The sequence below is a fragment of the Lingula anatina genome, chromosome 1 (genome assembly GCF_051362555.1).
Source record: "Lingula anatina isolate TDL-2025a chromosome 1, LinAna3.0, whole genome shotgun sequence".
Taxonomy (NCBI): Eukaryota; Metazoa; Brachiopoda; class Lingulata; order Lingulida; family Lingulidae; genus Lingula; species Lingula anatina.
This window is the reverse complement of record NC_141767.1, coordinates 45,349,171-45,376,743: the sequence shown is the minus strand read 5'-3', so window position 1 is coordinate 45,376,743 and position 27,573 is coordinate 45,349,171. Positions and strand designations below refer to the sequence as shown.

The 27,573-nt window shown below is 35.3% G+C and overlaps 4 protein-coding genes and 1 long non-coding RNA gene across 8 annotated transcripts; 2 read left to right on the top strand and 3 right to left on the bottom strand.

The window, feature by feature from the left end:
• The first annotated feature begins 7,155 nt into the window (after positions 1-7,155).
• LOC106176197 (uncharacterized) lies at positions 7,156-10,692 on the top strand. The gene is made up of 5 exons (XM_013558461.2): positions 7,156-7,541; positions 7,814-7,862; positions 8,286-8,593; positions 8,842-8,954; positions 9,084-10,692. Exons 1-5 carry the CDS (start codon positions 7,218-7,220, stop codon positions 9,433-9,435), a joined length of 1,146 nt encoding a protein of 381 aa, XP_013413915.2. The 5' UTR covers positions 7,156-7,217; the 3' UTR covers positions 9,436-10,692.
• An 890-nt stretch (positions 10,693-11,582) lies between these two features.
• On the bottom strand, positions 11,583-12,509 carry LOC106176209 (uncharacterized). Its single transcript, XR_001239743.2, has 3 exons — positions 12,406-12,509; positions 12,009-12,114; positions 11,583-11,634 (listed from the first exon to the last, which is right to left on the bottom strand). It is a non-coding gene; the product is annotated as an uncharacterized LOC106176209 (long non-coding RNA).
• Positions 12,510-13,101: 592 nt separating this feature from the next.
• On the bottom strand, positions 13,102-15,433 carry LOC106176204 (low affinity immunoglobulin epsilon Fc receptor). Its single transcript, XM_087011627.1, has 5 exons — positions 15,302-15,433; positions 14,973-15,200; positions 14,623-14,715; positions 14,178-14,182; positions 13,102-13,107 (listed from the first exon to the last, which is right to left on the bottom strand). Exons 1-5 carry the CDS (start codon positions 15,363-15,365, stop codon positions 13,102-13,104), a joined length of 396 nt encoding a protein of 131 aa, XP_086867753.1. The 5' UTR covers positions 15,366-15,433.
• A 1,597-nt stretch (positions 15,434-17,030) lies between these two features.
• Positions 17,031-22,568, top strand: LOC106176218 (CST complex subunit STN1). Of its 3 annotated transcripts, none has more exons than XM_087007973.1 (10): positions 17,031-17,139; positions 17,335-17,528; positions 17,754-18,036; positions 18,477-18,554; positions 18,879-19,016; positions 19,795-19,925; positions 20,168-20,305; positions 20,674-20,772; positions 21,469-21,541; positions 21,776-22,568. In XM_087007973.1, exons 3-10 carry the CDS (start codon positions 17,766-17,768, stop codon positions 21,937-21,939), a joined length of 1,092 nt encoding a protein of 363 aa, XP_086864099.1. In that variant the 5' UTR covers positions 17,031-17,139; positions 17,335-17,528; positions 17,754-17,765; the 3' UTR covers positions 21,940-22,568. The 3 variants fall into 3 exon arrangements, with proteins under 3 accessions (XP_086864099.1, XP_086864091.1, XP_086864097.1); XM_087007965.1 differs by having other exon boundaries at positions 17,040-17,179; XM_087007971.1 differs by having other exon boundaries at positions 17,040-17,179; positions 17,711-18,036.
• Positions 22,000-27,494, bottom strand: LOC106176220 (voltage-gated hydrogen channel 1). Of its 2 annotated transcripts, none has more exons than XM_013558498.2 (3): positions 27,333-27,494; positions 25,353-25,869; positions 22,000-25,113 (listed from the first exon to the last, which is right to left on the bottom strand). In XM_013558498.2, exons 2-3 carry the CDS (start codon positions 25,855-25,857, stop codon positions 24,845-24,847), a joined length of 774 nt encoding a protein of 257 aa, XP_013413952.1. In that variant the 5' UTR covers positions 25,858-25,869; positions 27,333-27,494; the 3' UTR covers positions 22,000-24,844. The 2 variants fall into 2 exon arrangements, with proteins under 2 accessions (XP_013413952.1, XP_013413953.1); XM_013558499.2 differs by lacking the exon at positions 27,333-27,494 and adding an exon at positions 26,522-26,784.
• Between the last annotated feature and the right edge of the window lie 79 nt (positions 27,495-27,573).

Below are 27,573 nucleotides of genomic sequence, written 5' to 3'. Positions count from 1 at the left end.
CATATTCTCTTCTGTGACTTCCCTGGCGTATTTTTGAAAACCATTTGAAAACTAATCGCTGCACCTTAGTTCCCAGACTGGCGTATTGGTACCATAGGCCTAAATCGAGCCAGTTGGACTTTTCACACTATTTCTATTGTTAGTGGCTGACGATGAGAGCTTTCGGCTTAGGTTACCTACTTATGAAGAAAAATTACGATGGGCGATAAGAAATTCCTCTTGAAATTCATATTTATCAAATAAGGATTGTTGTAACACAAGTTATGACATTATCATGGGTCAAGATCGGATTTTTCGCCTGCATATAGTTTATAGATTTTCAAATAGTTTTCAAATATTGGCGCAATGACGGGCAGAAAATAGTTGCACTGAAGAATTCTAAGTTTATCCGACATGAATATTTTTATGTTGAACTTAAAGAGGTACAGTACAGTACTTATATATGTCAATCATTAATATCTTTTTTGTTTTTAGTTAAAATGCAGTCTGCGTTTATAAACCAAAAGCACGTTACAATAACTTTATAATAAAATCAATGCCCTTCCTAACAAACCATAGATTTATGGGAAGTGATTAGGAACCACTGGTGTAAAAATGTGAACACACGTATAGTCCTATATACAAATGATTTCTTTCGGTGTTTGGAACTGGTTACATGTATATTGATGCTTGACAAGCCGTGGAAACAAGTTGACAAACACCAGGAAACTCATTAATCCTATGCATTCCGATCAGATTGATCTTTTTAATAAGATTGTGTTTACCAATGAATGATACCAAGATGTATGTTATATAATAATTTCAAGGCCAGTCTCTCCATAATCTATGTTAAGTCTTCTTATCCTTCGTTGCTGTATGTTTCACAACTGCATAATGTCGAGTGTTAATGGAAAGGGAGTTTATTGATCATCAGACCCAAACAATTGGTCAGAGTAAAAGAAGAAACCAAAAATCTTATGAGTAAGCCATTACGATACTTATCTCTGTGGGTGTTTGTATTAGAAAGGGGTAATGAGTGAAATATTAATGATTGGAACTATGACAATAGGTACATTAGTGGCATTTGGCTTATATTGAAACTGAGGGTTATTTGGTAATAGTCAATTGTTTCTTAAAAATTATGTAATGCTGTAGCAACGTGATTTACGACTTACTGGTCTTTCACATTTGTCTATGTGACAAATCATTCCAGGCATTTAGGCTACTCACAGGGCTGGTTTTCACTGATTTCAGTATTCCAGTCCATCATGAAAAGTTCCCTGTTGTCAGCAATTACCCCTGCCATACTAGCATTTTCACTTTGGCAGTCTGGAAATGTAACATGGGCACAGAGAGAAAAACAAATGTTTTTTGAGAAGTTGGAAACACCTGATGTGCGTTTCTCTGAGGGCAACATTGGCTCCATTTTTGTTCCGTCACAGCTTGAGTGTAGTATGCAATGTTTGCAGACAGCGGGATGCGTTGCTTTTAGTTTCTGTCGTGTTTCTTCCAACTTCAGTACAATGTGTAGATTGGAAAATCGGACGTCTACTTCCGACAACATGGAAGATTCAGAGGGATGCAGCATTTTTGTGTCGGTAGGGACAACATGTAAACAAGAAAAATGCTATTTTTTTCAAAGTTGCATGAATAGTTTTCTGTTTTAGAGTTTGATAAGTTAATCTTAAGAGGTGAACTGTGATTTCCGCAAGGTAATATAAAGAAAATATGTTTGATAACCTACCTTTAAAAACTTGATTTTATGATAAATATCAGCAATTTGGTTTGGTTGATTCAAAAACTTTTTAATTGATAGTTTGTCTTACAGTTGGATGCGTTAAATCAGAAAGGAGGGGTGACAGACACAGATCTACCATGTAAGATTCTTTTTTTTATATCAAAGTATTTATGACTCTTTAATGTTTTTTTAATAAACTAAATATAGGATCGTCTTAAGGATGAAGACGGGGCTGCCACAAACGTTTTTTATCTTAACGGACCCTGCAATTCATTTCACATCATATTATAGTATTAGATAACGGTTACTTAATGAGATATAGGTTTTTCTTAGCCTGATTATTATACCCTTAAAACTAAGAGCCCACTACACATACCCGCGTTTAGATAGCATAGTTCGTTAGCCCACTTTGGCATCAACAGAAGTTCAATTATCAAAGATATCCCAATTTACAAAACTACCACTTTAATGGCTAGTATACTGAAAGGCTTGTTGTCTGAAACGGATCTGGCATTATAAAATCCTAGACACATTCTGTAAAATAATATTACGAAAATTCAATCTTTCTTGGGGTGGAGGTTCGAATGAATTTTGTCTACTTTTGTCTAAATCTTTTTGTCTAAATCTTTCTCAGAGACACACCCCGTTTTCAGCCTTAAGACAACATCTTATCAGATCTTTACCTAAAATAATGAAAATTAAGAAAGTTTTTCACTTTTGTATTATCAAAATCCCATATTTCTGAATTTGATGAAAATTACATTTTACAGCCCCCGATTATTACTGGGACTTGACCGGGAAATGTGCTGTGACGGATAACTGTACGTTGAATGAAGAGCCCCAGGCATGCAATACCAGCGTGGTGTATGCAAACATAGGCGATCGCCATGCAGAGACTAACCCTTCTACGGAGATATACTACTTGACTGAACGTATAGATAACTCAACAGGGGATTTCATATGCGCTATACAAATGCTCGGGAGTGACATGCAATACATTTCACTTGGAAATTTCAGTGGCCGCTGTCTATTGGACACCGATTTATGCACCAACGGTCTAACAGTTGGGTTTTGGACCCAGGTGAGCTGTATGTGAAATATCCTTTACAGTATGCATTTCGAAGCTATCACAAATTATGTAAGTGCAAAGTATCGTTGTCATTAATATTATACATTTATTCTTTTCTTTGAAATATTTACATAGTTAATGAATTTATGCCTTATTTGCTGTGTGTTTTAATTTACATGCTTGTAAAGTAGCAAGGCCGTGCTTTTTTAACACATCTGATGCTAAATTCCTCTAATTTAAATGAACAGATAATGTGGGAAGATATGGTATCCCCAGAAACGTGGTATTTGCTTAGTTCTGGCGCTCAAGTTGTAGGAACAGTTGGTATAGCCGTGTATGTGCAGCTTCAGGGAATATCTACGTAAGTTGAGAGAGAGAGAGAGAGAGAAGATGCTAAGACCTACTTGGTCCTATAAGTATATTTGTATAATCGAAACTGTATGCACTTCCTTCAATTTATAGTAAACGACAAAAAAAGTATACTACGTTGTTTTAGATACGGAATTGGCGCTATCCTGAAAGACTCTCAGAGTGGGTACACAGCCTCTGTGAACTACACCCAATACAGCGTTCCTGGCTGTTGGAGCGGGCAGCCTTCGTACTGTGACTGGATCCATATTGCTTTCGCGTGGAACCCGACTGGGCAGTTGGACCTCTATGTCAATGGTCAAGTCGTGGACCAAGGATCCTCAAGTCCACAAAGCAACGCGGTCTCACCATATGTATACCCACGCATCAACAGCCGAAATGATGTAGAATCAAACTTAGGTAATGCAGCTTACAGTGATCTGAAAATATTTGAACAATTTCTGGATTCCAGTCTGATTAGAGAATTGTATGAGCGTTGATAGAGAATATGCAAACGTGCAGAAGGTTTATTACATATAATTTGGCTAGTTCCAGTACAAATTTAGAACATGCTTTATACATGTACAATGTATGTATATTTCTGGTTCTTAATAATTTCAGTGCTGATATCATGAATTTGGTATCCTTGAAAATTGTCTCGAATGAGTAAACCGATTAGCGTTTTCACATATTGAATTGGCCATTTTCGACAATGGCATTGGTATTTTAACATTTAGACGAGTAAATCTTTATGTATCAAACTAAAATCGATACCCAAGGTGAAAGTTGTGGAATGCAGCAACAGAATGTTACAATTTCTTATTACTCAACATAATCTACGATTTTAAAGCTACTTCGCTTTTGGCTGAGGGTAAACCAATAAAATCCAACCTTTTCAGCTCATACGCCAATGCTGTAGATGTACTAATGTAAAAATGACATTAGGAATACTTCGCAACTGCAATAAGCAATAAACTTCATCGAGCAATGCCTTTGGTAGCATCTTAGTCATCTGCTTCATAGCAATCAGGATTCCACATATTTGAGCAACTTGCAAAGCAATTGAATTTTATTGTATTACACGGACGGACGGATGACACTTGTAAATATGTTGGATGATCGAAAGTAGACTTTTGACAACTTGAGCTTCATAAGTGGATCATATGAAACTGAGTAGGGCCTTTCGGTTAGATTTCCGGAAGTGTCGATCGTGTGGAATAATAATAATAACTTATTCTTCATTCTTTGAAGTATTGTGAAATACTTTGACATCTTACCCTTTATGTTGTAAAGCAGATGACTTACACTTTCGATAACTACAAATAACAATTAAAACAGAATCAAATGTGTAAAAGGATAGGGAGTTATTGAGTGGAAGTTAAATTCCTTTTAAGTGTCAACAACACTGAGAATAAAATGGGAGTCATTTGACTCTCTAGTCAGAGTCTAGCACCCCTTGACCCTCATGGAGTTAATTTGACTCCTATATAAGGGTCAAATTACCCCACTACCAGAGTCTTTAGACTCTCTTATCAGAGTCAATCACCGCCTGGCTCTCATGGAGTCAATCTGACTCTAAAATCAGAGTCAAACGGCGTGGAGAGAACAGTTTTCATCATCCTTTGTCAGTCTAAACATTACTTTATTGGCCATAGTTGGTTTTTATGCATGAACAAGTGGTTTTCTGTGTGTTTCTGCATACAGAACCCGTGCACTTATTACTGGCCCGGGCTTTCAGTTGCCCACACCCTTTATGTGATATGTTGGTATACAGGTCAGCAGGTTTTGTTTCTAGATTGTAGGTTTGATCCGCCAATGCATGTTACTGGGGAGGTATGCTCACTCATTGATATATATATATATATATATATATATATATATATATATATATATATATATAATGCTGTCTATTACCAGATTTACAAACTAATTGTTATTGCTCTGCTAACACCGTATTCGACTGGATGGCCTTGTGGTTAGTTTGTCCGCCTTCGGAGCGGGAGGACGTGGGTTCGAACCCTATCGTGGACAAACCGGCCTGTAATACATGGTACCTGCTGTCTCCCCGCTTGGCATCGTTGTTGATGTCTTTTTTTATAATGAGCCAAGGAGTCAAAAATTCCTTAATATGGGGTCATGGTGACTCTTTTGTAGAGATAAATCAAGGGATGAAGGGATGTGTGAATGGAGTCAATTGTGACCCTCCTGTGGGGTCTGGGATGGCGTTACTCCATCGTAGTCAACTTGACTCCAATTGGGAGTTATTTTAGGCACCACTGCTGGACTCCAAGTTTGGAGTCACTTGGACTCCGGTTTTATTCTTAGTGAAGTGTAGATATTGTTCTCGAAGTAAGAAAGGATGGAACATTTCAAAGTCACATATAGTTGGATTTGATTGGTTTCAATAGATTTGCACGTTTCTAACGCGTGTAAAACTCATGCAAACTCGAGATGGACAAGGTCCAAGCATGAGTAATCCGGAAAATATTTTAAATATTTTATATTATAACCAAGTCTCTCTGAAATTCCTTAATTAGGAAATATTAAATAGCGTTTTGTAATATGAGAATGGAAAATTCTTTGGGAAAATAGAGTATAAATACTTGTAGATTCTGTGAAAAAGTGAGTCGGTGAATAAACGTTCCAAAGCTCCAAACTGTTGTCGTCATTCCTCACTATAACATTTGTAAATATTTCACAAGACAGCTACATTTTTTTTTCAATTAAAGCTCTGCATTTGACGTTCAACTATATTATTTTATTAGTTTTTATATCAATTGTACATAATGTCTGGGCAGTGATGTAGAAGACAGCTTACACAGAGGCAGAATGAAATACATCTGCCATTTCTAACAGATTGTCAGAATGATTAAAACATTAGCAATTGCTTTTTTTTATAAAGACGGTTAATTATCTTTGCAATTATCAAAGAAACGTTGTATATCGACATTCAGAAAAAATAATAGAAACGAAACAATGGCTCATCGCACAGTTATATATGAACTTCAAATAGAAAAAAATCATTCGGGAAATTATATTGTAGGTCAGTCAATCCCTTTGAAGAGAGCCTTCATAATCAATTTAGTAATACCTTTATCTTTTATTGATACATGGTATGTTTTCCGTGTTAACATGCTACTCTTTGCAATTAATCGCGAATCAGATATACGCAATTGTGCCCTTAGTCACAATACATGTATAGCCTCACTCCATACACGCGATGTAAACTTTGTGGGCGTAGAAAGACGTGTCGTCCTGATAAAACAGGTCGATACCAAATACTGAATTTCCGAACAACTACGGGAGTGCATTGTCACATCCAATGGCTTGAAATGGGGCTTACATGGTCAACGAGAGCGTTGTGTTCAATTTGCTTCTTTATTTAAAAAATCTATTGCTAATTTTTGTTTGTTGTTGTTGTTCTTGTTTAATTAGTGGTAGTAGTTGAAACCAGAATATAGAGTTCATCAGTGGCAAATACCATAATGTAAGACTTGCAATTATTGGAGACCGTGTTCATTAATGTGGCAACAGCCAGATTATTTTAATGTCAAGCGCTTTGTTCGTATATTTTTATTATCCCTTTGGATACAAAGCTTTTTTCGAGATATTGACTTTTAAATATCGAGTCTTTTTATTTAAAAGCATAAAGTGATGTGTTAACAGGAAAAGATTGATTAGCACAAGGCAGCCAAATAACAAACTTACTTAGCGATGAGACAGATGAAACTAATATTATATGGTCTCCATCAATTCAATTATTTACTCAAAAAAGTGAAATACAATGCTCTGTCCCCCTTTTTATTACTTGTTTTAGAGGCAGGAAATGGATGAAATGTGAGAGTAAGTGGAAATTTAAAAGCAAATATAGCAAACGCGATACAGAAGAATAATCGGTGTTGTCACAGAAAAGTATAAGCTCAAAAGTCTACGGCCCTACTTCTTCAACTACAGGTCGATAATTACAGTCCCTGCTGGTCTTTCGCAACGCCCCCTTTTGGGCTTTGACTATGTTATATGGTGAAGCAATTTTTCTGGGTATTCAGAAGTAACATTGGTTTATAACTACATCATTTATCAAGCATGATATCTGCTTCGTTGCCATTGATGCCTTTTGTCATTATGTCGCTTTGGCAATTTGGGACGGTGTATGGTGAACAGAGTCAAAACCAAATGCGGTTCGGGAAGTTTGAAACGCCTAATGTTCGTTTTTATAACGAAAGCCTTGGTTACATTTCTGTTTCTTCACAAATTGAGTGTGGTGTTCGTTGCATGAAAATATCGGGATGCATTGCTTTCAGTTATTGCAGCGCAGCCTTGGATTTCAGTGCCTCCTGTAGGTTGGAGAATAGGTCAGCTGTCACCGCAAACGTAGAAAGTTCAGATGGATGTGATATTTTTCAGACGGTAAGGACGAGCGAAAAAAAATGCTTTGTTCAAAATAAACATTTATCGTTTATTACACCAGAATTATTATAAAGGTTATTCGAAGATTTTAAAAATCGTGAAATTTTGAATAATAACTTTTACTTTTGAGTATTCTCGGTAATTGTAAAGGTTTGGAGTAATGCAGACTGATGTGTTGAATCCCCAGTGTACAAAACTATAAGTTTACATTACCTTTTAAACAACTTTTATTCAAAGGAAGACTATTAAGATGACAGTTTCTTCAATTTTAGGTGGACACGTCAAATCAAAATGAAGGGACGAGTAACGCGGTTCTACCGTGTGAGTATTCAGTGTGCTATTGTTATTGTGTAGTTGTTGTAAATATTCGAAATATTCCGACTCTGTAACATGTTTTTAATCACGGTCTTATCTTATCATTTAAGTACATGAAATGAAAACGTTTCTTCTACAAAAATGGCAGTTAAATGTGTTTTATTTTGTATCTGTTGTTGGCCACAGACCTTTTCTAAATTTAACAACTTTTGTAAAGACAACACCAGAAAAAAATAAATAAATAAAAGAAATAAAAGAAAATGGTAGCTAGCCAGTGTTTAATGTAATAAGATAATCCACTTTGGTGAAAAAGAGTAAATTGAAAGCAGTAATAGTATCTGGATCTGCTTCATTATAAAAATACAATTCAAATAATAAGCGCCAATGATAGGCGACTTCAAGTGTGTATTTTATCTTTTTTTTACCTAGCTCCTGATTATTACTGGGACTTAACTGGAAAATGTTCAGTCACTGACATTTGCACAGTGGGGACTGGGTCCAGTTCGTGCAGTACCAAAGTGGTGTACGCGAACATAGGAGATCGAAATGCAACTACTGAAATTGGGGTCTATCCTTTAACTCAGCGTACACACGTTGTGACGGGGAATTCAGTATGTGCTATTAGCACTGATGGGGTCGGGAATTATCACTATATCTCGCTTGGTGATTTTTCTGGTCGATGTCTGTTAGACACTGACCAATGCACCAACGGATTAACAGTCGGCTTTTGGACCCAGGTTTGTTGTATGCTATGTATTGTATAATCAGGTAACTTGAAAAAGAAGGTTCAAGCATTGAATCGAAAAATGAATATTCATTAACAAAAGTGTCTTAGATATTATTTATACTAATTATTAATTATTCATTTATTTATAATATAAATATTTATTCGTTTTACAAAGAGCCAAATGAAGACATTCTTGCCTTTGATTCAAAACCCATTGTTTGCCTTTGAAAACTGAGTCACATTTATCACTATTACTAGGTAAGTTGGGAAGACATGTCAGAATCATCGAAGTGGTATCTTTTAAGTTCTGGCGCACAGACTGCGGGAACAAGGGGTGTAGCTGTGTATGTGGAGCTTATAGTGTCCAAAATGTAAGTAGTGTGTGTGTGTGTGTGTGTGTGTGAGAGAGAGAGAGAGAGAGAGAGAGAGAGATACTCCATAAAGTAATTAAAATCTGAAGATAAAAAACAAAGGAATAATAATTGTCCATGTTGTTTTAGATACGTCATTGGCGCTATCCTGAAAGACTCTCAGAGTGGGTACACAGCCTCTGTAAACTACACCCAATACAGCGTTCCTGGCTGTTCAGGCGGCCAGCCTTCGCACTGTGACTGGATCCATATTGCATTCGCGTGGAACCCGACAGGACAGTTGGACCTCTATGTCAATGGTCAAATCGTGGACCAAGGATCCTCAAGTCCACAAAGCAACGCTGTTTCGGCAAGTGTGCAACCATGCATTAACAGACCACATGATGCACTTACAAACTTTGGAAATGCGTCTTACAGTGATCTGAAAATTTTCGAACAATATCTCGATTCTGACCTTATTGGAAAACTTTATGTGTCCTAAGAATTGCCATTGGGATCCTGCAGAACCTTGCATAAATAAAACGATATAGTTAGAAATGTTGAGGAAAAAGTCAGATTTTTGTATGAACAAGTACATTTTTAATGTATCGATTTAATGAAGCAGCATTACAGGTAAGACTTGAGATTAATTCCAAAAATTTCCCATTAGTGTCTTTTCTCAGACAACGCGACAATTTTTTTCAATTGACAGTATTTAGACATCAAAACGCTGTCATGAGTGGAGCCTTTTCATGATACACTGTAAGACTTACTGAATTTATGACAACAAACAGTTTGCCACTCTTTTTATTCGCACGTGCAAATACAAAAGACTTTGTTTTAAAAATCGAACACGCTCAGGAAGTTATCCCTACCGTCGGCAACTTTATTTCTTGATCAACAAAAGTCTGGTAAACATGTTATTGTAACTTGTTCACAAATACCTAGACCTATTAGATTGGATTCGTTAAAAAGTTCTGAGTTGAACTGAGACGTAAATGTAACCTACACATCACCATGTGCGTCGTGATAGGTGTATATCGATTTCTAAGATCGATAGTAAATTCGAAGCACAATGCCGCGTTTCCCCGATGCTTTTAAGGTATGGTTGACTGTGATAAGAGAACAAAAGACCAATCTCTGATTATCCTTATGTAAACTCTATTCTAGGCTTTTGAACCTCCCTGTATCCAGCACTTTATTTGAGTTTGACCATTACACGAAGGTGGCTGTATTTGAAGGAAATAAAAGAACGAGACCCTTGTCAAACTGAATGGAGAGTAGAAATAGTATATTTTATAATCCAAGTGTTTGTTGGATAAGATCGCTATATTTTTACGTAACACAATGTTTACCAGGCTGTAACACAATGCATTTAGCACTGTTTTGAATAAGAAATTAGGGTAAGTACTGTTGGCGACAGTAATAACACCCATGCAACTCATCACGAATACTTTCTAAAACAATAATTACTTTTCTTTTCAAGCATTTCCCCCTAATTGCTGTTTTACGATTAAGGAACGAAGTATTTTATGCTTTTTCCTATAACTTTCTCATTGCCATTTTCATATAACTGCTTAATTGCATGAGTAAATATAGTGTGTTTATTACGTAGACCTTGTGATAGTTTTGTTGATTAAACTACAGCACAATTCCATGATAGACGACATGCTTTGAAAATCTGTTTTGACACAGTTTACTCTGATGCTTACCTAACATCGTGCCCTGCTCCTGTTAATACAGTATGTGTTCATTATTCTTTGTAACCCGCTTATCATAGCCCGCTTGTCAGTTGTTTATGTGTCGCTTTATCCCGAAAATCGTTTTAAGTGGCGTGTGAGATTTTTGCCATAATTACTTTTTGCAAACGACCTTAGACGGCTTAAATGTTAACAATTTACGTCTACCCATTTAAAGCGTGTTTTTTCACCTAATTTCATTATCCTTTCAGTTAGAGTAAAAATAAGGGGCTATAGCTTGATCACTGCAAATATAAATTAAGTCGACTACAATTAATTATGTTGGTACATGTACATTTTCAAAATGACTATAACCTAACAAATACACCACAAGCGCAAACATATAAGTCTATAGAAAATAAGGAAAGTAACAATAATATTTACAATGATACGTAATGATATAAATTATATAATACGTTTGCATTGAAAAAGACTACTAAAGGATTGACGAAACAATTGCTTGTTAAATACAGATTTGATTTAATCATAGGATTTCTTTTTCTTTTTCTGTTTTAAATGTTTAATAATATAGTATCTTTTGTATGAAAGTCTCCTGAAAGTTTTCGTCTCTGCATAATTAGTATGTTTCTGATGAACAGATGTCTTGTAGTGAAGTGTATTCTGACATTATATCTACTTCGAACTCGGCAAATCACTGCAAATAAAACATGTTATGACTGAAAGGGGTGTTTATCTTTTAAATTTTTCTCCAAATACTCTCCTACATAGCCCCAGTCGAGAACATATGTGGGAAATTTGGCACGAAATGTTTGTCAAAAGAAGATAAACTACCCTCTGATACCAGGGGCTTCCAAAGAAGTATACAAAATTTAAGTATCTGCGGTACAATTATTTTGTAACAGACAATTTAAGCGCACCCTGTGATTGGAGATTAAGGAACAACGATGCATTCTTGTTTGCTTTCGTTTTCATCTGGTTTGATCTTCTTTTTCTTCCTCTTTCTGGAATGAATCAATATGGTAAATGTAAACACTTTAATTCACAAAGAAGAATAGATAATCCATTTAAGATGCAAGGTAAGCCATAAAATAACTGTGTTATCTGATATTTTAAACAAAATTACGCATTAGGTTGAAACGGAACACATCGTTTCCCAAAGATACATATATTATGTATAACACAGACCAGGCCTAACAAATTGGCGGCTGTTATAGGGTCGTTGGAAGGAGATATTTTGTCATAATTTTTTGCATTACGTCCAATGGGAGGTAAAACTGTGAATCTATTAATCTCATTTTCACGCAATGACCATAGAACATACATAAATGGCCACAAATAATGTGTTGACTTGCGTTTGTATTTGCCCACCGCGTACCTCTTGTAAAGAGCGCCAAGCAGCAGACAACTACCACATGCTACGGCGGCTGAGGCGACAGTGCTCACAGCAATGACCCAATCTGGAACCTCTTTTGGAACAGTCCCTGAAAAGTAGGCCGAAGGATGGGCAGGTGACTATTTCTGCTGTAATGTTTTGTGAGTGACAAACCCAAACCCACTCGTCAACTCACCCCCTTGGCGTGTGTCGTGTGAATACGATTAGAAATAACATGTAATAAATATCATAAAAATAACTTTTTTAAATGTTAAAAAGAATGCCTTATTTGCCTAACTGAGTAGATGAGTGTTGGAATGCCATACGTACCGGAATTTAATTTTTGAATGACTTTAATATTAAAGTGTACAAGTAGGCCTATTTATTTCAAGAACCATACCATTGTCACTCCTATTTTTATATCTTCCCTTTTCGCCTGATGGGGCAGCAGTGGTGAATTCTGCAGAAAGCTCTAATCTTGGAACTTTTGTATTCCTCTCGACCAGGAGCATCTTAGAAGTTTGGGCCAAAGATAAGGTGGTAGACGGTAAGGACTTTTTCGGCAAATTTGCCTCCTCTGCATCTGTCTCTTTCTCGGTTGTGTGAGGAAGTCGAGCTGAAGTCCAAGACACAGCATCGGTTTTGTACGGAGGAGCTACTGCTGCAGATGACACTCTTGTGTTCTTCGAATGGTTGTTTGGCAAAAGACCGGCAAAATCTGGCGTTTTGTTCATGTCACTGATGAAGGGGTCTGAACGTGTCACCGTCGCCGCACCCTTGGTAATGGGATGATTGACGTCTTCACTTCTTACAGTTGTGGTATGTTTAAACGCCATTACACTCTCTGAGGCTGGAGTCCCAAAATTCACTACATCGGTGGGTAGGCTGGTTGATTCAGTGATTTTCTCTAATGGTTTTATGTCTGGCGCCATTGCCGTTGTTGGGTTGGATATGTCGATGCTGTTTGACACAAAGGTCGAAGCTGTTGCATTAGACGGCATGGTAGCCAAGAGGGTAGGCACCATACCTATTGTGGAAGTGGACGGTGTGGTCACTATACTATCGATTGAACCTGTTGAAGGACTAGTGTGTGTGGTTATATCTGAAAAAATAAAAATAAAAAACAAATTTCAAAATTCATTTTTACTGAAACAAAACTAAGAAGGTTTTTAGCGCTATGAATATTTTCAAAAAAAGAGTTTGAATATGGTTTGAAAATAATATTTACTTTGGCATAAGAGTTTATGTAACACCGCTTTTTTTAAGTATCAACAATACACATTGCAACTTACCAAACTGGCATATGTAAGGGTAGGTATTTTTGCAATTTTCATCATTCCATTCGCTAATGTTATCTTTGTGGTGCGACGTCCACATCTCCATGCAAACCATTTTTAAGTCACTGTTTTCGTTTGGTTCACCTGACTTCCAATTGGTGTATGACACGTTGCCGCCTGTGGGTAAATATGGATATCGTGTCTACGTTTGAATAATGATTTTTGCGTAAAACAGATATACCGAACATACCAGTGAGACATTTTCATAAGATTTTCTGTTAACCGTGTTAATAAAACACTTAGAAGCAGACAGTTATTAAACAAAGGTACAAAACTCGAGTGAAAGATCAATTTTTTGTTGGTCTTTGACAGTATTTTTCTCATAGTCGTTACTATTTTATGGATATATTGAACGTAAAGATGAAATGTACCTCCAACCCATTTCCACATACGTGGAGCATCCCTATCCCACCAGCCACCAATCCAATAATTCCCCTCGTATCTTGACTTATCTGATTGAATCCTGCTTCTAATCTTTTCCATTGTGGGCAGGTCCTCAATCTTGGCAAGAATTCCATTATTTTTCTCGCAGTATTGGCTTGAAGCATCCCATGTCCATCCTCTCTCAGTACACTGGTCGTTTCTCTTGTGATTTGGGCCAGCAGTTTGTCCCTCCAAGATGTAGCACCAAGACCCGGATTCAATGCATGGACTGTTTGTCTTTGCGTTATGACAGACGGTTGCGTTTTCACATTTTGCTTTATCTAAACGATACGGTGTTGGTTTTGTTTGACAAAACATCATACTGAACATTTCTGTATGAATAAACCCAAGTGATCGGAATTTTTTAAATATCGCAAATATCAAACTCCTAGACAAGTTCATGTATACTCACCGTATCTGCAAATAAAATTTGATTTTACACCGTTTTCACACGTGTTACTGCCCTGATTGTCGTTCCACGTGTAATTGAAGAAGTGGTCTGCCACATTCAAAATAGAAAAAAATGTTTTATCCAGTGTACTACAATATTAAGGGGCTATAGAATTAGCGGATATAAATTTAAAAGTTCTCGTATAATATGGATTAAGATTAGCTACTTATCACTATCAGAAATTAATGATTCCCAATATTTCGTATCACAATAAACATCAAGTCCAACAAAGCAAACCGCATACAGTGTAAGACAACATGTGTACTCTTTGTTTCTTACTATAAGAAATACTCCAATATATTAATAAACATTGTTTTATTCAAACAGTGCTAGTTTTTGTCGGGTTAAAGGCCTATCAAATACAATGTATATCGCCTTGTGTCATCGATATAAAGTGTTTTTTTACCCTTATATCTGTAAAACAATTGGAGCTTATCCTCACTGTCTCCGTCATTATTGGGTTCTCCGGGTGCCCAGAAAAACCACTCTATCTCTTGTTCTACAAAGAACAATGTTGACGTATATTTGTCGTAGTAGGCAAACTATGTAAATGTTCTGAAGCGAATGTTGCATAATGGGGTCAAAATTATCGATTTGAAAAGTACAGAATGTACATTTAAACGGTTAGTCACTCTGAGATGCACAAATCTCATTTCAGGGAAATTTCTGAAAGTGGTAAGCAATTAATTTCCACAGCTTTATTTTAACGTTGAAATTTTAACACCATACCCCAACCATTGCAACCATTTTACTTACTATCAGTCCAGAACCATCTCTTTCCAACAAACCCTCCTATCCACACGTGCTCCTTTGCCTGGATGACATTCTTCACCAAGAAGTTTTGCACTTCTTCTGTCTTGACACTGGCAAGTCTTCCGCCTAATTGGGAGCAAGTCTTTCTAGCTTCGAGCCAACTCTTCGCTTCTGGGTAAAGTTCATATTCTGTGTTCTCGAATCGCAGCCGGGAAGAAGTCACTATGAAATCTGAAATTATTATCTCATTCAAATTTAAATATTTCAACATAATTCTTTTGCCATTTCTTGGAGTTGCAATATTGCTAATAGTGCTGTTTCGATATACTCACGGAAAAAAGTATGCATGAAAAGTAGCAAAAATGGTGAAAAACGTGCAGCCACTATTTTAGTCATCTCTGCAGAGCCGAAGATGTGTTGAAACGAAACAAAGATTTCACATAAAGAAGCGCAAATTATCAACATTTAAAGATTAAGAAGCTCTGCTGACAGCAGGCAGGATTTCACTAAGTAAATACAAACAGAGCATTTAAGACACGCTGATCTTTAAAGTTCTTTATCATGAACCAGGTATCTTCGCATAAAATTGATTTTCTAAATTAAATTTTTTAAACCGTGCTACATGTCCTTATCTAAAGGATTTTGAAATTACAAACTTAGTAATTATGAGTTATTACACCCGCCAAGGAGCTCATTAGTTTTTGATTCCGTTGGCCTGTATTTAGCAACAGTATGGAAAAGGTTGTGGACGGATTTTGATAAATTTTTCAGAAACTGACGGGAGGGAGCAAAGTAACAGATTCTTAGTTTTTTGTTAATCAATTATTTAAAAATTATGAGAATTGAGCCAATTAATAAATCAATATTAATTAATTGTTAATGAGAATTGAGAATTAATCAATCAATAATTGATATACATGTACTTAATTAGTTAATAAATAAAGAATAAATCACTAATGCAAAACCGAAATCATGACACAATACAAAATCTAGCCAGATACATAACAATATGTAACCAAGAAAGATCCGGTATTCTCTACCAGCCACCACCTACTAAATGAGAGAAATATGTATGTTAATTTAAGGTCAGTTATATATGTTACAGAATGCATCAAGTTGTAATCTCTTAAGAGATTATAACAAAAAAAAAAAAAAAAAACTTTTTTAGAAAAAAACCAGGGACTAACTTTGAATGTAAAAATAGATTCATTAACCATTAGTAAGTATGGGAAAATTGTTGTTTACTCCAGGAAAATTCATTTTTTGGCCAAAAGGAAGAGTTATATTAATTAATTATTATCCCTTTAAATTCAAGGATTGGACAATTTAGGAATATCATGCTTCCTTGTGTGTTCTACCAAATGCCTTGCCATATCCTCCTTAACTGTTCAATTATTCTTACAGGGAATGCCACGTGTATGCACACTTTTATAGCCGACACCATATATCTCTCAATACAGGGGCGGATCCAGGATTATTTGAAGGGGGTCCGCGGATGCAAAACCGTATCCTTCAGCTACCCCTTATCGTCCCCCCTCCGCCGCCATTTTGGTATTTTAGAGGCGAACGGTGCCATTTGGTACGATTTAGAACTATGATTCAGCTAGTCAAAATTCCTATTTCGAGAGGGGACCATTTTTTTTCAAAAATCGAAGGTTGAGTCAGGCCCCCCTGACGCCCCCCCCCCCCCCCCCCCCCCCCAAATCCGCAACTGCAATACATCAATATTGCATTAATGTTAACATGTTCATTAACATTATAGGAAATCCCTTGCAGAAAAATATATAATAACAGTTTAATTGTATTGACGGCCTCCCACATCCCCCAACGGCTCCAAACCCTTGTCAACTCACCCCCTGTCTAGTAGGCCCTATCATTCAACTTTGGACATAAAAAGGAATTATGACGTCCAATATTAAACTGAATGACTCTCTCTTTCAATTTTTCCTCAAAAACACTTTTTCATTTGAGTTCCCCAAAACTGTAATATTTTTTGTTCTTTTAAGAAGATTGTAGCAGAGCCCGATTTTGTGGCAACAGATTTGTGTCGCCACCCACACAAGCTGAATAGGGACAGCGTATGTTATTGTCACGTGTTTAAACACAAACCGCGAAACTCGAGTTTCACAGGAAGTGGCTAAGGCTCAGAGAGGAGCACGAAAATTCATGCGTTAGCACTTCTTTTTACTGTCTTTGATATGCACTACTGGGTACGTGTGCGTATAAAAAACGTAGATATGAGTGTTAACATGGGTTTCCGTGTCATGTAGAGAAGTAGTCTACGATTGTAAAATTACCATTTTAGTCCGTTAGTGTCATCCTTTTGGTTGACTGCACTCCGCTGAGTGTTAATTTGGTGTTACAGGTACTGAGTTAATGCAGTGCACATGCAGTCACATCAAAGATGGTAGCTGGAGAAAAAACTGGTGTGTGAACTGACAGAAAAGGGCAGCATTTGCATGTGATACATACTGCAAGATCTAGAGGACACTGTTTTCCCAATACGTGGATATTTAAAGACTTGAAAGTAACGCATGTGAATATGAGACCTTACCTGAGGTAATATATACCTAGCATGTAAGACTGAAAGCTGAGGCAACAGTTTTCTACATGTACAAATCTTTCTTGTGTTGGCACATATGGTGTATACTTTTTTAATGCATGTATTTTCATTATGCAAAAATTGTTTTTAATTAATTTCTCAACTTTTATGGTAACTACTGCCATATATTACTATTCAGCACAAAACCCTGAAATACAAATTTAGAATTCACATGTACCCAGGTACAAGTAAATATGGCTGAAGCAGAAAATAAAAAGCAGGCAGCAGAAAATGAGACCTCGACAACAGCAAATGCCATGTACCCACAGATATACTGGGGTTTGGATCCCGCTTTGCAGACTTTTTGTAAACTTTACATCAGGGATGTATTGACTATGACTGAGTATTCTTCAGCTACCCCAGTTCAAGGGATGTTTTCTTATATGAACCACCCTGTTAGTAAGGTGGATTTGATGGGTGTGATTGTCAGGGTGGAGCAGAGGAGCAAGCAGTTTTTATATGCAAGTAAGACTTGGTTCTCTGAATACTATTTACATGGGTGAAAGTTCTCAGGTTTATGCCTCATTCTTCATTTTGATAATTTATTTCATATGGTTTTTACAACTTTTACAACTTTCATCTATGTATTTATGATATAACCACAACTCTGTCAAGCTATTGAAATGAGTACATAGGATGTTTTAAAAAAGTTAAAATGGCCAAACTGATTTGAAAAATTCAAATGGAACCATTTGTTTAAAAATCCTTAGTATCACAGTTTCTTTAGTTTAATTTTGATCTTGATTCAGTCAGAACATCAGATTATTTTCACAGAAAGATCAGTTTCTGTTAATCAACATACATTGTTTTGGGGGTTTCATTTTATTAATTATCTTTAGTTATGGTTATGCATGTTTTTAAAGTGGGTTTGAGGAGATGTTAACATATTTTATATTTTTATACAGTTGACGATAGCACTGGAGTCATAAATTGTTGCTGCTGGAATCCAGATCCATTGACAGTAAAAAAGTGCATCATTCCAGGTTTGTTGTACAGGTGTTCATTGAATAAATATTTGTTGAATAACAACATTATAAAACTGTGTTAGGTTACAACTGTAGTAGTACATGCATTTTAGTTTTTTCTAGAGAGTTGATTTTTTATTAGTTGTTCATATTGCCTTGTCTATAAGTAAGACCTACCAGTATGTTTCCTTAGGCCTTTGTTTGTTGGGAACTTCACTAAAATAAATGTGACAAAAATGCTAGACTAGTAAACATGTATTGTTAAATAAAATTAAAATTAAAGAAAAATCACTGTATCAGAAGGGGTTCTTATCTGTTTGTTTTTCCATGTTCTTATAAAAGGTCTCAAAGAAAAAGTAGAAGAAACTGAAAAAATCCAACAATGTAAAGAGGAAGGATTCAACCTGGGGGACCTCCTTCATGTCAGAGGAAAAATAAAGATCTTCAGAGAACAACGAGAAATAATGGCTTCTTACTTTGGCAAGTTTCAAGGCTGACTTTAGTGGTTTTACAGATTCAAACTTACAGATCTAAAAGAAAAATTATGTATTGCCTTAGAATTTTTAAATGTTAATTTAGAATTTTAGGGATATATTCTTTTTAATGTCCCTTTTGGTTGGTCTGTGTCTGATGAGGACTTCTCTAGGCCTGAAATGGGGTGATCAGTTACAGTGTATATCACCAGACAGAAAAAAGGTCCAACCAAGAATTTTCATGTCTCATTGGGATTTCTATGCACTATATTGTATTATATCCATTGAAAGATACACATCCAGTTTCCAGAATTAAGAAATTGTAGTATCCATTTAATAGAATTGATGTCACCAAAGTTATTATAAGGCCAGACAAAATTGAGAAGTTGGTTTACTAGTTTGACTGACAGATTTGAGGAAATCAGATATTTTAGACCCTTTTTTTTCAAATGAAAAAAATGCATTAGACATTGGCTTGTTAAGTGGGAAATATTTAAAACTAACCCCAAGAAAAACTTAAATGCTGTTATATTAATGCTCAGAAATTGTCCAAGTTGACAATTTGACATCCTCCCTCTTCCTAAAGAAAGAAAGAAAAGAAAAGAAAAAAAATGTAAAATGTATCTGGAATGCCTATTAAACATAAAAAAGTTACAAAACAAAAGTTCTCCTTCAGCCTGTATACAATGAGTTACAGCTTGTTGGTCTACTTATCAAATTTGTTAGGGTGAAGCATTTTCTTTAAGTTACTGTAATTTTCATGATTTGTTATCTGTTTATTTCAGCCATTGAGAAAGATCCAAATGCGGAACTGAACCGAATGCTGGAGGTGCAGGCCCTGCACCAGTTGTTTTATGACAAGCCTTTCCAGTTGTCAAACATAATAAAAAACTGCAATTCTCATAATCTTTCATTGGTAAGTCGGTGTTATATATCATTTATAATTAAGACTGGGGCTGAAATTATTATACTGTGGTTGCTCAGGAGAATGTACATTTGTTTAATACCTCTTTGTAGTATTTAGAGTTCATTGTGTATTACAGCAGTTCCATTTATGACTACAATTTTGTCTCAAATTTTAACATTGTACAGAATTAGTATTGTAACCTATAGCTACTCTTTCTGTCAAAAAATTTATCACCAGTACTTATCTTCCAGATTCACCTCACAGCAAGTCTACAAGATGGCCTCATGAAATTATTCGAAGAAAGTAGAACTGTACAATTCTGCATGGCAGACTTGGAGACATCTGAAGATGTGAAATCCCTAATTGACCAAAATGCACCAGAGCAAAGTGTAAGATAGAAAAGAAATTGACAGGATTCATTTACTTATTTACTTAGCTCAACATCATCAGTTTGAATGTACAGCTTCTTAAAACATCATTTGGATCATTTAAATGATCCTGACAGGTTGAGAGAGTTTTGCCCCTGTCTGTAGTGGGGGAGATATAGATTGCTGATCTCTGATGGTTACCTGCCTCAATGTGTCTGCTTTATTAAAGATGATATTGTGATTATAGGTATACACTGGGAATATCAATTTACATGTTGCTTAAAACTTACAGTCATCAATCTTTCATTTATTGGAAATATTTATGCTAAAATTAAGTAACTTTATCAATGTAAAGTGCTCAATTTACACTTTTCTTGTTTTTTTTTTAGGTTGCTTTAAACAAAAGGACCTTACTTGATCAAGTTGTAAATCAGCTGGAGGAAAGCGGTTTTCTATTAAAACATCAGAAAAAGCGAGAACACTACAGAGTAAGCACTAATTTTTACATGTGTTAGCTGACGATAAAAACTATTTTTTTAACTGAGAATGTTCGTTCTACATACGACCTGTTGTCTAAGGAACTGTTTATAGGATCTAACGTGAAAAATGAGAACAAATGAATTTTTCTGATTTCATTGACTGTGTTTGTCTACAACCATCAGTTAAAAAGTAATAGATAACCTCTGTACAACGTTCTTTGTATTTTACTTTGTAAAAAGAGATAGATAAGGGAAAGAAAAAAATTTGAACAATGGTAATTTCATTATTTACAGTGTATGTAATATGCCTTTGTAATAGGACATCTACAGGCCTACCCAACTACCAGACTCGGCCCATAAGGATCCTGAATTAACTGGTATATCGGACCACACTACCCATTTTCAAGGTGTGTGTCAGATCGCATTTCGGAGCATCAGTCAGAACACTGACAGGATGAGTCCGCGGTCGTCCTACAAAAATTGTTCTGGGGTATGATACTCCGAAATGTGGTCTGACACACACCTTGAAAACGGGTAGTGTGGTCTGAAATACGGGTTAATTCAGGATCCTTATGTGCGAGTCTGGTAGTTGGGTAGGCCTGATCTATAGGGCAAAAATTTAAATAATCATATAAGTCCCCAAAATTGTCACATAAACAAGTGACAAAATCTAAAGGCTCTGCTCAACTGGACTTTGAATTTCAGGTGATTATGAATGATGTCCAACTTATCAAAATTGTGCTGAATTTGCTGCAAAAAGAATGTGCCAGAGAAAAATGTAAGGATAATTTATAATTTAACATTATTGTAAACTGCTTCTGTTGAAGGAAAAGTGTATATTGATGTAATTTTTAAAGAATCTGATGTAATTTTTAAATGTTTGAGGTGTATGTATTAAATGAAGGTGTTGCTTGAATTTCAGCAACATGGTACATGTTATCAATTATTGAACACAGTACAAGTCCATTTATGAAGTATTTTTGTAACTGTTCTTTCAAACATCATCTTTCAGATGCAGAAAAGGGGTGCCATTACCTACATATTTTGGGTGAGATTAGGAAGGCAGAAGAGTACTGTAGTCTAAATTCAAATGCCATCCTTAAGTGCCTTCAAAAATTAGAAGAAGAAAGTAGAATAATCAGTACAACTGACAAACATTTTGCCAGTGTAGAATAATCAGCATTTGAATTGAAATTACACAAAGTGAGATCATTCAGATTCAGTCAAAGTCAGAAAAAGTAGGCATGTACTTTATTTTTCATTTTTTTATTGTGGAACAAAATTGCTCAATGTGCTACTCTTTGTGTTAATACTCCACAAATATGAATGTAATGCAGGATTATTAGTTTCAAAAGTGGTCATACATTCATACATTGGATATCTATTATGCGAGAGTATTTTCATACACAGTTTGGGCAAATCATTCTAAATTCTAAGATCTATGCAGGCTAATGCTTACAGTAAATATCATACTTCAAAAAAGATGAGTAATATCATTCTGGAAGTTGACAAAGCAACTATTTATACAATTTCATGAATCCTTATGCTGACTGAATATGCTATGTACATTGAATTAGACACCCTGAACATTTCATAAAAATTGATTTTTATTATGGTCAAGCTACAGCTAATATTGCACAGTATTTCAACATGGTTAGTTCCTCTGCATTTTAAAAACTAAACTAAGTTTGCATTTAACACACTATGGTTGTCTGTCCTTTTAACATGCAATGTACAATAATTTGAAACTAAACATGTGACAAAAGAAAATAAATAAATGTAGAATCACTACATATAACATATTACATAGAACATTATTTATAATGCACTTGGTACTTTGGTAAATTATTGATCTTCACAATTCTTGAAGCTATATTTCAGTTTGATTTCATGCAATACCTGAATGCAAATTATAATTATGTACTAAAGAATTTGGAGAGCTGCCATTTTTTAGTCAAATGAAATAAGTGTGCACAGGACCTGTAATGGCTACATACTGCAACAATGTATGACAATGAAAATATTATATTTTTATCTCTGGCTTTCATTCTTTACTATCTGACATAAAATGATTAATTTTATTTAAATTAAATGATAAAACAGTAGATAGAAGTTATAATACAGATACAGGTGGAAGAAGTTACTGTAAAGGTAAGTTACTTTCTAATAAAGTATAAGTCTGTATAGATGGGGATATGTTGCAGATTTTTTTACATCACCTACTTAGTGGATAGCATGTTACAGCCTTTAAAAAAATGACATTGATACCCTTGTTTAAAAAATTGGCACAAAGTGAAAAGAAGGTTAATCCATGGATCTATTCACATCAAGTGGAGAAAAACATCCGTGTCTTAAATGTGTGTGTGCTTATATTTCTCAGTTTTGAACTTGATAAAGTGATGTTCTTTAATAACATTTTATTAAGAATGCCAAAATCTCATGTGGCCCCTTTCCAGGACAGTGTAAATTAAAAAAGTAACAAAGTAAGCACCTCAAGTAAATCCTTGTGTAAATGGAAGTTCTGAATTTTTTAGTCTCATACAATATAAACAATTCTGCACAGGATACAATTCTTTCAGCCTCTATGTTGAAATGAAATAATTATTTTTACAGTTAAAAGACTGATAACAATCTTGCCATGAAAAATTAAAAATTTTTTTAGCGATGTTATTGAAAAAAATTAGCACAAAAAAAGGAGAAGAACATAACATATTATGAAGAAATTATAAGAAATTAATAACTTTGACTACAGTAATTCTTGCAAAAACATATAAAGTACACTGTAATCTACGGGGTACTTTCAATCAATGCAAAATATGAAGAGAATCTAAGATTTATTTGCTGAGGTCCGTAAAATCAAGATCAAAATCTTGGGCAATGTTTCTAAAGGAGAAAACATTGAATAGATTGCACATACATGAGATTTGAAAAAAAAATCAAATCTGTACAAGCTACTATCTCATTCTCATTAGTTTTTTCAAACTAGTATTAAATGAGATGGTAGACTGCAATTATAGAGTATTTTCTACAGGAGGTAATTGACAACCTTACTTCAATTACAAGCAATCAGAATTAAAAAAAAACTTGCTCAAATTCTAATGTTCTTCAACAAAAGCAATTAAACTTGACAATGTACAAATTATTTGTTACCATTATATGAATAAAGGAACAATTGTATATTAAATAAGACACCCACTGCAAAATGCCATAGTCAAAATATCAAAATAGCCTTTGGGAATATTCAAAGGATAAGTCCATTAACATTTATCATACTTCATTTCATTGGCAACTTAACAACTAGTCTAATACAGTGGACCCAGAATAATTCACTTGATATGTAGAAATGACATCTGAGGGTCTATGTCTTACACATGTTATATCAAAATTACAGACTTGTATAATACCTATTCACAAGGTCTGCTCCCTTCAAAATGTCCTTGCTCTCAGACTGGTAACATTCCATGTTAACAAACAGAAAAGTTCTCTAATAGAGGAAGTCTACTCCAAGTCTTTTTTTTACATAAAAACTATTAGTTTTTATAATGGTTTAAATAGATTAACTTGTGATACCAAAACTAGATCAACAGGTGATATTAAAGATCATTATGTTTTTAAGATAAAGAATGGAGAAATTGTTTGTATGTCTCTGTTTATATTTAACTGGCAGGAGAACCCCATATAAATAGGGAATAAAAAGTCTCCATCATGTGCTTCTTTTTGTTCTTCTACAGATAAAGAGAAAATACCGTGAAGAAATCCTGATGTCTCCTTTGCCTATTTTTTTTTGTTTCTTTTTGTCAACTTATTTATCTATTTTTTCTATTTAATTAAATTACTAAAGAATTTTCCATTTCAAAATGTGCTTTTAATGACCATTTTAACCACTCGTGCTCAAATTGCTTAAAAAAGTTAACTTGATTGCTGAGTAGCATAACAAAGAAAAAATTCTATAAAATTAAGATCAGCATGGGCACAAAGGTCTGGAAAAGGGCAAATTCCTAAGTTCTACAGATTGCATACTTTGTCAGAATAACCTGATATCATTTCAAATCCATTCCAACCAGAGAATTCCACATAAATCTTAAGCATTGCTATCATCGGGTCTTTTGGTGTAGCCATCAACTTCATTTACTTCTGCTGTAACACTGATGGTGCTGACCTCTACTGGCTTTTCAATCTTTGGAAAATCAATCCCATGCTTTTTTAGCAATGCTTGGAGTTCCTCAATTTCTTTTTCCTGGGCTGCACAATACTCCCTGAATTTGGCCAGTTCTTGTTCTGCTGCTTCCTTTAACATCCTTTCACGAAGGCATCTTTTTTCAGACTGCTTTTTCACTGACATTATTATACCTGTCAATAAAAATAAAGATTATATGTACTGCAGAACAAATAATATTATATCTTCCAAAATGTATGGCCCAGTTAACAAGCAGCATCCCATGATGTTTGTAATTCATTTCAGATGGAAATAATTAAGTTTTGTGTTAACAACATTGCGAATGGAAAAATAATAAAAATATGTTTTGAAAAATACAATATCTGTTGGTAAAGATTTCATTTGTCATAGACAATTTTTATGCAGAACACACCATTGAGTATCCTCGTAACTCTCCACAGCCTCAGCACAATCAGCAACCCAATACCACCATAGGCACCTTCCTGGTTGGCAAACACAACATCCAGCACAAAAGATACAACCACCACTATGCCATCAAACACTTCCAGCTTGTTCTTAAAATAGTCCAGGCCCATGGCAAATATTTTGGTAAAAATCTCAATCAGGAAGATGCTCAGGATTGTGATGCTCATGTAATGAAGCACTTTGGCAGGACCAAGCTCGTCTTTTGCTTCACCAATTTCAAATACCTCTAAGTCAATTAATAATTCTGCTATGACCAAAAGACAGTCCAGAATAACAAGGCATATGACACCAATCTGAAACTTGTTTGTGTGTAAAATGTGACGCAGTTTTTGACGGAAGGTCTGTTTGCTATGTTTAGGGTCTTCCATCTCTGAGGTGGTAGTTGAACTGTTGCTGTCATCCTTCTCAATCACCTTCTCAAGGTCTTCATGAAGTTTTTTGAATCCATCCATTTTTGAATATACCTAGAAATAGGTTTTTCATTGCATTATTGTAAAATGTACAACGAACCGTACAAAAATTCAATTTTTTATGGTGCATCATAACATGTGCTGCAAACATTACAAAACAGTGATAAGTACAAAAATTGTGTATACAGTAAGCACTTTCTGTTTCATGATTTCTAATATACTTAAGTTTAATTAGGTACCCCAGTACTATATAGATAACTTAAATAATGTTCAACCAGTGCTTCAACCCCATTGCAAAGGTTCTCAAATCTTTTTTTTTACCTTTCAACTCTGGATTATAAACTGCTAGATATACATGTAAGACAGATAATTTGACACAGATACTGTGAATTTATAAGTTAAAATATCAACTGGGAAATCAGTCATGTTCTGTACATCAAATCCATACTTGTTGACATTGACAATTGCTGGAGAGGGAGATTCCCTCACATGCCCCACATCCTCCACCCCAACACACACACACACACAAACAAATGAATTTGATACTGGTTCACCCGAGGAAGACATAGTGAGTTACTCATTTCAAGTAAGATCCTGTATCAGATTCAATTTTTCTTTAAGCTATTGTTTTGATGTTCATGCAGCTACCAAAACTTGGCAAAAGACGAAAAAATACTGAACCTATTATGTATAAGCAGGCACTTACATGTAGTCAGGAAGTTTGGGAGAAGTTTCGCTTTCTCAGCTAGGTCAGGTGGTTTTCATATAAAAGTTAACTGAGGAAGTCTAGTTGTGACAGCAATTAATACAAACAATGCCAGTGGTTTAAATGATTGGTGTCTTGGTTCCTTTCAGAACAAGCTTCTTCCCATGACAATATTAACATACATAGTGTTCGGGATGGTACTCCTACAAAGACCTGACGTGGTTTTGTCTTTGACATTTCCTCCTTATTGTTTACTGCACTACCTCCATCAATGAAACAAAGAAAGCAAAAGTGACAGCGAACTTTTGTGAATGAGCTAGGTCATGTGCATTATATCGAAAGGAAAGAGAGATAAGTCTGAAAGATCAGGAGATTTTTAGCCTAAATCTAGAGTTCAGGAGATATGTCCCCAAATCGGGAGACTACTAATGAAATCCAGAGAGATAACAGGTCTGCAAGTCTTGCTGATAATAGGAATACCACCACTGCTATTTCAAGCCCATTTGCACACACCCCCTTTTACACCTCAGGAATCGATTGGCCATTTCACGTGTTTAACCAAAATGAACACGAGCCTTGCACGTACAGGTTTTTCAAAAAGCATTATGTTTTAAACGCTCAAAAGCTAAATCACAAAACGTTGCTGTGTGTCAAAAGAATATGACAATAATACATCTATGTAATTTTTAACAGTTTCATGTTTCTGTTGACAAACATGTACCCTGTAGATAAAGAGATTGACACTTGTAAATCTGACAGTGACATGCCAGTGACCTAGTTATACCAGACGCATATTGCATGCAACTCTCACCTTTACTAGTTCAGCAGATTCTCATTATATCGACAGACTGCATGACAACTTGAATGAACCGTAACAGCAGCTGATTGTAAGGGATCTGCAAATCCTTTGTCAAACAGCGAGCAGCTTTGTTTATGTTACTGACCCTTATCTTAGGTCATTGGCGAGCTATCGAGATTTTACGAGAATACCCTATATCTTGCTTTATTTTCTACAGAACTGTGTGAAAAATTTAATAAACACAATATGCACG